Source organism: Salmo salar, unplaced genomic scaffold, assembly GCF_965601325.2.
Source record: "Salmo salar unplaced genomic scaffold, fSalSal1 ptg000377l, whole genome shotgun sequence".
Classification (NCBI taxonomy): domain Eukaryota; kingdom Metazoa; phylum Chordata; class Actinopteri; order Salmoniformes; family Salmonidae; genus Salmo; species Salmo salar.
The window spans coordinates 460,349-470,065 of record NW_027675365.1 but is presented as its reverse complement, the minus strand read 5'-3'; the positions used below and the strand labels follow the sequence as shown (position 1 = coordinate 470,065).

The 9,717-nt window shown below is 44.4% G+C and overlaps 1 protein-coding gene across 3 annotated transcripts; it reads left to right on the top strand.

Annotated features, from left to right (window-relative positions):
- The first annotated feature begins 4,058 nt into the window (after positions 1-4,058).
- On the top strand, positions 4,059-9,293 carry LOC123732672 (ATP synthase F(0) complex subunit f, mitochondrial). Of its 3 annotated transcripts, none has more exons than XM_082971662.1 (4): positions 4,059-4,152; positions 6,055-6,162; positions 6,410-6,526; positions 9,040-9,293. In XM_082971662.1, the coding sequence occupies exons 1-4, from the start codon at positions 4,137-4,139 to the stop codon at positions 9,066-9,068; spliced, it is 270 nt and encodes an 89-aa protein (XP_082827788.1). In that variant the 5' UTR covers positions 4,059-4,136; the 3' UTR covers positions 9,069-9,293. The 3 variants fall into 3 exon arrangements, with proteins under 3 accessions (XP_082827788.1, XP_082827789.1, XP_082827790.1); XM_082971663.1 differs by having other exon boundaries at positions 4,070-4,152; positions 6,410-6,562; XM_082971664.1 differs by lacking the exon at positions 4,059-4,152 and adding an exon at positions 4,487-4,569.
- Positions 9,294-9,717: the final 424 nt, after the last annotated feature.

The following is a 9,717-nucleotide window of genomic DNA, read 5'->3' as shown; positions in this document are numbered from 1 at the left end:
GTCTATAGCTGAGCTGGTTAAACTGTAGTAGGGTCCACATAGATACTAGTCATGCTGGTGTAGTCTATAGCTGAGCTGGTTAAACTGTAGTAGGGTCCACATAGATACTAGTCATGCTGGTGTAGTCTATAGCTGAGCTGGTTAAACTGTAGTAGGGTCCACATAGATACTAGTCACGCTGGTGTAGTCTATAGCTGAGCTGGTTAAACTGTAGTAGGGTCCACATAGATACTAGTCACGCTGGTGTAGTCTATAGCTGAGCTGGTTAAACTGTAGTAGGGTCCACATAGATACTAGTCATGCTGGTGTAGTCTATAGCTGAGCTGGTTAAACTGTAGTAGGGTCCACATAGATACTAGTCGTGCTGGTGTAGTCTATAGCTGAGCTGGTTAAACTGTAGTAGGGTCCACATAGATACTAGTCATGCTGGTGTAGTCTATAGCTGAGCTGGTTAAACTGTAGTAGGGTCCACATAGATACTAGTCATGCTGGTGTAGTCTATAGCTGAGCTGGTTAAACTGTAGTAGGGTCCACATAGATACTAGTCATGCTGGTGTAGTCTACAGCTGAGCTGGTTAAACTGTAGTAGGGTCCACATAGATACTAGTCATGCTGGTGTAGTCTATAGCTGAGCTGGTTAAACTGTAGTAGGGTCCACATAGATACTAGTCATGCTGGTGTAGTCTATAGCTGAGCTGGTTAAACTGTAGTAGGGTCCACATAGATACTAGTCATGCTGGTGTAGTCTATAGCTGAGCTGGTTAAACTGTAGTAGGGTCCACATAGATACTAGTCATGCTGATGTAGTCTATAGCTGAGCTGGTTAAACTGTAGTAGGGTCCACATAGATACTAGTCATGCTGGTGTAGTCTATAGCTGAGCTGGTTAAACTGTAGTAGGGTCCACATAGATACTAGTCATGCTGGTGTAGTCTATAGCTGAGCTGGTTAAACTGTAGTAGGGTCCACATAGATACTAGTCATGCTGGTGTAGTCTATAGCTGAGCTGGTTAAACTGTAGTAGGGTCCACATAGATACTAGTCATGCTGGTGTAGTCTATAGCTGAGCTGGTTAAACTGTAGTAGGGTCCACATAGATACTAGTCATGCTGGTGTAGTCTATAGCTGAGCTGGTTAAACTGTAGTAGGGTCCACATAGATACTAGTCATGCTGGTGGTGATGGTCCCCAGATGTGATGATTTATTCTGCTCTGTTTTATGTACGATCCTTATTTTCTGACTGATTTGAATTTGAAGAGATTTAAGGTTTTCATATTTGATAAAATACAATGTCCATTTCCATGAATCATGATGTCTGGTGTTGATGTAACAACAGGTGGTCTTTTTAATCCACTATCCAGAGTCAGGAACAGATGAAGTTAGGTCTGCTACTGTTCAGTGATTAAATATATATACTTCTGTGAATATATGAACCATTTCCTTCAAAAAATAAACTGCTCACATTCTGGAGATAAACTTTGTAAGGACTGTGTGTGTTTTTGTGTAAATAGTTTCTGAAAAAAGTGTGTCCAGCTCAAACGCTGATTGTTGTTGTAAATGAGGGTTCTAAATGAGGGTTCTAAAGAGCGTTCTAAATGAGCGTACTAAATGAGGGTTCTAAACGAGGGTTCTAAATGAGGGTTCTAAACGAGGGTTCTAAATGAGGGTTCTAAATGAGGGTTCTAAAAGAGCGTTCTAAACGAGCGTTCTAAACGAGCGTTCTAAACGAGGGTTCTAAACGAGGGTTCTAAACGAGGGTTCTAAACGAGGGTTCTAAAAGAGCGTTCTAAACGAGGGTTCTAAATGTGTGTTCTAAATTGAGAGGTAGCCTGACTGCCATTAGGTACCGAGATGAGATCCTCAGACCCCTTGTGAGACCATATGCTGGTGTGGTTGGCCCTGGGTTCCTCCTAATGCAAGACAATGCTAGACCTCATGTGGCTGGAGTGTGTCAGCAGTTCCTGCAAGAGGAAGGCATTGATGCTATGGACTGGCCCGCCCGTTCCCCAGACCTGAATCCAATTGAGCACATCTGGGACATCATGTCTCGCTCCATCCACCAACGCCACGTTGCACCACAGACTGTCCAGGAGTTGGCGGATGCTTTAGTCCAGGTCTGGGAGGAGATCCCTCAGGAGACCATCCGTCACCTCATCAGGAGCATGCCCAGGCGTTGTAGGGAGGTCATACAGGCACGTGGAGGCCACACACACTACTGAGCCTCATTTTGACTTGTTTTAAGGACATTACATCAAAGTTGGATCAGCCTGTAGTGTGGTTTTCCACTTTAATTTTGAGTGTGACTCCAAATCCAGACCTCCATGGGTTGATAAATTGGATTTCCATTGATTATTTTTGTGTGATTTTGTTGTCAGCACATTCAACTATGTAAAGAAAAAAGTATTTAATAAGATTATTTATTTCATTCAGATCTAGGATGTGTTGGTTAAGTGTTCCCTTTATTTTTTTGAGCAGTATAAATACTACTTTATTCATCTCAATACCAGTACAATATAAATACTACTTTATTTATCTCAATACCAGTAGCCCACCAAGTACAATATAAATACTACTTTATTCATCTCAATGCCAGTACAATATAAATACTACTTTATTCATCTCAATACCAGTACAATATAAATACTACTTTATTCATCTCAATGCCAGTACAATATAAATACTACTTTATTCATCTCAATGCCAGTACAATATAAATACTACTTTATTCATCTCAATACCAGTACAATATAAATACTACTTTATTTATCTCAATACCAGTACAATATAAATACTACTTTATTTATCTCAATACCAGTACAATATAAATACTACTTTATTTATCTCAATACCAGTAGCCCACCAAGTACAATATAAATACTACTTTATTCATCTCAATGCCAGTACAATATTAATACTACTTTATTCATCTCAATAACAGAACAATATAAATACTACTTTATTCATCTCAATAACAGAACAATATAAATACTACTTTATTTATCTCAATACCAGTAGCCCACCAAGTACAATATAAATACCGATTGTAAATATGGTATTGGAACTGACCCCGTATAAATACTGAACAAAAATATTAAATGCAACATGCTACAATTTCAAAGATTTTACTGAGTTACAGTTCATAGAAGGAAATCAGTCATTTAAATAAATAAATTAGGCCCTAATCTATGGATTAGACATGACTGGGAATACAGATATGCATCTGTTGGTCACAGATACCGTTAAAAGTTAGGGTTGTGGATCAGAACCAGTCAGTATCTGGTGTGACCACCATTTGCCTCATGCAGCGCGACACGTCTCCTTCACATAGAGTTGATCAGGCTGCTGATTGTGGCCTGTGGAATGTTGTCCGACTTCCTCTTCAATGGCTGTGCGAAGTTGCTGGATATTGGCGAGAACTGGAAACACGCTGTCGTACACGTCTATCCAGAGCATCCCAAACATGCTCAATGAGTGACATGTCTGGTGAAGTACGCAGGCCATGGAAGAACTGGGACATTTTCAGCTTCCAGGAATTGTGTACAGATCCTTGTTGACATTATCGTGCTGAAACATGAGGTGATGCAGGAGGAAGAACGGCACGACAATGGGCCCCAGGATCTCGTCACGGTATCTCTGTGCATTCAAATTGCCATTGATAAAATGCAATTGTGTTCGTTGTCCGTATCTTACCGTACGCAGCAGGTTAGGAGAAAAAAACGTATCAGGTTGTGATAATTAAGTTAAGGTTAGGAAAATGGTCAGGGTTAGCTAAAATGCCCCCCCCAAAAAATATTATATATACTTTTATGTTTCCACACCTCACAAGCTACAGACAACATGGAAAGCGGTAATATGTCTAGATGGGATACAGCTTTTGTCAAATTGACATCTAAGTATATTATATTTTTTTTGGTGTATTTTAGTTAAACTTAACCATTTTCCTAACCTTAACCTAATTATCATAACCTTTTTCTCCTAACCTGCTACGTACGTTCTCCTAAACTTACTACGAAAAGTGATTTTTTTTTGGTTTGTTGACAAAAGCTGTATCCCATCTAGACTCAAAATCACAGTCGTCCCACAATCCTCTCCTTCCATTTTTAATCCCGACATCCACTGCGGTCTCCACCGGACAAGATGGCGGACAGAATAGGTACGTCGGTTGTCTGTAAAAAAATAAAAAATAAACGTTGACAGGTTTTAATTTATTTTTTAATTAATCAAACTGACATATTTTCACTTCAGCATTTACATACGAAACATTGTATTTTATTACATTTAAAAAAAAAAAAGCCAGTTAATAATGTTTCTATGTTGTGTTTTTGAAGGCCGCGGTAAATCCATGGTTACGAGTCAAGTCAAGGACTTTACTGTCATGGTCATTAAAACGGACAAAATACAACTTTAAAAACAGCTTGGGTATATTACAAGGAGGAGAATAAGCGAAAAAAACAAATACAAATATATATATATTCCCTGACAGTTTCTCTAAAGGGTTGTAAAAATATTCAACTAATTTTACAGCGTTTTGCGTCCAGACGATATGCTAGGTGGCTAGGTATTTAGCCAGGTAAGATAGTTAGCTATATGTCTGTATTTGATTTGATATAATGTGGAATAGGTTTTCTATTTTTTGTTTTCTCATTTCTTTGGGAATAACCTCTGGCTGTTATGTTTTATATGTTACTGTTAAAATAAAAAGTTAGCTAAGCTAAGCTAGTTAGCCTGCAGGACTAGCCTCTTGCAATGCAGTCGGAGTTAGAAACGTTTTGTAGCTTGTCGGCTAATGACAGGCTAACTGGTTATGACAAACAGCCTTGTCTCAACATAACTCCCGTGACTTTGAACTAGCTAACTTTAGCTAACTATCATATATTTCGATATGCTAGGTGGCTAGGTATGTAGCCATGTTAGTTAGCTAAGCTAGTTAGCCTGCAGGACTAGCCTCTTGCAATGCAGTCGGAGTTAGCAACGTTTTGTAGCTTGCCGGCTAATGACAGGCTAACTGTCTCAACGACCCAGACTCAACATAACTCCCGGGACTTTGAACTAGCTACCTATTAAACCTTTTAGTTAGCTTATCTAGAGAACACAGTTTGTCAGTTAACTTATTGCATCTTTGTGAATTATGAGAATTGTACACAACTGGCTCAGGTCTCTCTAGTGAAATGCTAACAAGACATAGCATTCATTGTTACGAAGTTATATGGTTACTATCTTCGGTGGTGTGTTTATTGTGTGAGAGGGACGGCAGGTTTGTGTGTGTGTGAGAGGGACGGCAGGTTTGTGTGTGTGAAAGAGAGGGACGGCAGGTGTGTATTTATTGTGTGTATACCTGTGTCCTTAGTTCCCGTGGGTAAGAGAGATGGCAGGTGTGTATTTATTGTGTGTAAACCAGGTGTGTATTTATTGTGTGTATACCAGGTGTGTGTGTACCAGGTGTGTATTTATTGTGTGTATACCTGTGTCCTTAGTTCCCGTGGGTAAGAGAGATGGCAGGTGTATTTATTGTGTGTAAACCAGGTGTGTATTTATTGTGTGTATACCAGGTGTGTGTGTACCAGGTGTGTATTTATTGTGTGTATACCAGGTGTGTATTTATTGTGTGTATACCTGTGTCCTTAGTTCCCGTGGGTAAGAGGGATGGCAGGTGTGTATTTATTGTGTGTATACCAGGTGTGTGTGTACCAGGTGTGTATTTATTGTGTGTGTATACCTGTGTCCTTAGTCCCTGTGGGTAAGAGAGATGGCAGGTGTGTATTTATTGTGTGTATACCAGGTGTGTGTGTACCAGGTGTGTATTTATTGTGTGTGTATACCTGTGTCCTTAGTCCCTGTGGGTAAGAGAGATGGCAGGTGTGTATTTATTGTGTGTATACCAGGTGTGTGTGTACCAGGTGTGTATTTATTGTGTGTATACCAGGTGTGTGTGTACCAGGTGTGTATTTATTGTGTGTATACCAGGTGTGTGTGTACCAGGTGTGTATTTATTGTGTGTATACCAGGTGTGTGTGTACCAGGTGTGTATTTATTGTGTGTATACCTGTGTCCTTAGTCCCTGTGGGTGAGAAGCGGCTGATGGAGGTGAAGCTGTGTGAACTGGGCTCCTGGATGGGCAAGAGGGACTTCACTCCTAACGGACTCCTCGCCAGCATCCGCAATGGTTAGACTTCTGGGACAGTTATCACACACACACACACACACACACACACACACACTACACACACACACACACACACTACACACACACACACACACTACACACACACACACACTACCACACACACTCACTCACACACACACACACACACACACACACACACACACACACACACACACACACACACACACACACACACACTACCACACACACACACACACAGAGTAACATGCTGTCTCCCCCCCCCCAGGCCATGACAGATATTACAACAAGTACATCAACGTGAAGAAGGGAGGTATCGGAGGCGTGGCCATGCTGCTGGTTGGATACGTGGCCCTCAGTTACCTCTGGGAGTACGACCACCTCAGTGAGTACTAACCCTGGTGGGAGTACGACCACCTCAGTGAGTACTAACCCTGGTGGGAGTACGACCACCTCAGTGAGTACTAACCCTGGTGGGAGTACGACCACCTCAGTGAGTACTAACCCTGGTGGGAGTACGACCACCTCAGTGAGTACTAACCCTGGGGGAGTACGACCACCTCAGTGAGTACTAACCCTGGTGGGAGTACGACCACCTCAGTGAGTACTAACCCTGGTGGGAGTACGACCACCTCAGTGAGTACTAACCCTGGTGGGAGTACGACCACCTCAGTGAGTACTAACCCTGGTGGGAGTACGACCACCTCAGTGAGTACTAACCCTGGTGGGAGTACGACCACCTCAGTGAGTACTAACCCTGGTGGGAGTACGACCACCTCAGTGAGTACTAACCCTGGTGGGAGTACGACCACCTCAGTGAGTACTAACCCTGGTGGGAGTACGACCACCTCAGTGAGTACTAACCCTGGGGGAGTACGACCACCTCAGTGAGTACTAACCCTGGGGGAGTACGACCACCTCAGTGAGTACTAACCCTAACCCTGGGGGAGTACGACCACCTCAGTGAGTACTAACCCTAACCCTGTGGGAGTACGACCACCTCAGTGAGTACTAACCCTGGGGGAGTACGACCACCTCAGTGAGTACTAACCCTGGGGGAGTACGACCACCTCAGTGAGTACTAACCCTGGGGGAGTACGACCACCTCAGTGAGTACTAACCCTGGTGGGAGTACGACCACCTCAGTGAGTACTAACCCTGGGGGAGTACGACCACCTCAGTGAGTACTAACCCTGGGGGAGTACGACCACCTCAGTGAGTAGTACGACCACCTCAGTGAGTACTAACCCTGGTGGGAGTACGACCACCTCAGTGAGTACTAACCCTGGGGGAGTACGACCACCTCAGTGAGTATTTACCCTGGTGGGAGTACGACCACCTCAGTGAGTACTAACCCTAACCCTGGGGGAGTACTAACCCTAACCCTGTGGGAGTACGACCACCTCAGTGAGTACTAACCCTGGGGGAGTACGACCACCTCAGTGAGTACTAGCCCTAACCCTGGGGGAGTACGACCACCTCAGTGAGTACTAACCCTAACCCTGGGGGAGTACGACCACCTCAGTGAGTACTAACCCTGGGGGAGTACGACCACCTCAGTGAGTACTAACCCTAACCCTGGGGGAGTACAGACACTGTGGGAGTACAGACACTGGGGGAGTACGACCACCTCAGTGAGTACTAACCCTGGGGGAGTACGACCACCTCAGTGAGTACTAACCCTAATCCTGTGGGAGTACGACCACCTCAGTGAGTACTAACCCTAACCCTGTGGGAGTACAGACACTGTGGGAGTACAGACACTGTGGGAGTACGACCACCTCAGTGAGTACTAACCCTGGGGGAGTACGACCACCTCAGTGAGTACTAACCCTGGGGGAGTACGACCACCTCAGTGAGTACTAACCCTAACCCTGGGGGAGTACGACCACCTCAGTGAGTACTAACCCTCTGGGAGTACGACCACCTCAGTGAGTACTAACCCTAACCCTGTGGGAGTACAGACACTGGGGGAGTACGACCACCTCAGTGAGTAGTACGACCACCTCAGTGAGTACTAACCCTGGGGGAGTACGACCACCTCAGTGAGTACTAACCCTGGGGGAGTACGACCACCTCAGTGAGTACTAACCCTAACCCTGGGGGAGTACGACCACCTCAGTGAGTACTAACCCTGGTGGGAGTACGACCACCTCAGTGAGTACTAACCCTGGGGGAGTACGACCACCTCAGTGAGTACTAACCCTGGTGGGAGTACGACCACCTCAGTGAGTACTAACCCTGGTGGGAGTACGACCACCTCAGTGAGTACTAACCCTGGGGGAGTACGACCACCTCAGTGAGTACTAACCCTAACCCTGTGGGAGTACAGACACTGGGGGAGTACGACCACCTCAGTGAGTAGTACGACCACCTCAGTGAGTACTAACCCTGGGGGAGTACGACCACCTCAGTGAGTACTAACCCTAACCCTGGGGGAGTACGACCACCTCAGTGAGTACTAACCCTAACCCTGGGGGAGTACGACCACCTCAGTGAGTACTAACCCTAACCCTGTGGGAGTACAGACACTGTGGGAGTACAGACACTGTGGGAGTACGACCACCTCAGTGAGTACTAACCCTGGGGGAGTACGACCACCTCAGTGAGTACTAACCCTAACCCTGGGGGAGTACGACCACCTCAGTGAGTACTAACCCTAACCCTAACCCTGTGGGAGTACAGACACTGTGGGAGTACAGACACTGTGGGAGTACAGACACTGTGGGAGTACAATACCATTCACCTCAAAGCACTGTGAAGGACAATCTGATCTGACGTTAACCTCTCTCCCCCCTCGCTCTCTGTCCCCCCCTCGCTCTCTGTCCTTATTTCTTCATTCTCCCTCTCTCCTTCTCCTCTCTCTCTCTCTCTCTCCCTCTCTTCTTCTCCTCTCAGAGCACGACCGCTGGAGGAAGTACCACTAAGCCCCTCCTCTCCTGACCCAGCAGGGCAGAGCCCTGACCTCTGACCCCCTGGCTCCAGCTGTCTGTATTATACCACCGATGTGACCAATAATAAAATATAACTACTTCTAATATTTACATTTGATCTGCTGTGTTTGGAGGTTCATTACAGTGTTTGGATGTTTTATTTGCTAGTTGATATGACTGTGGACATAAATAAATGTTTTGTTAAATGGGGAAACGTTACAGTGAACTCAAATCTAATTTTTATTTGTCACATACACGTGTTTAGCAGATGTTGGTGTCTAGCTCTAACAGTACAGTAATATCTAACAATGAACACATCTCTAAAATAAATGTATAAATATTTTGATGCTCAATGTCACAGTGACAGACTAAGATACAGTATATACATTTGATGAATAATGTATAATTTGTAAACATTAAAATGGCCAGTGATTCCTAGTCTATGTATATATGGCAGCAGGCTCTAATGTGCTGGTGATGGCTGTTTATCAGTCTGACGGTCTGGAGATAGAAGCTGTTTATCAGTCTGATGGCCTGGAGATAGAAGCTGTTTATCAGTCTGATGGCCTGGAGATAGAAGCTGTTTATCAGTCTGATGGTCTGGAGATAGAAGCTGTTTATCAGTCTGATGGCCTGGAGATAG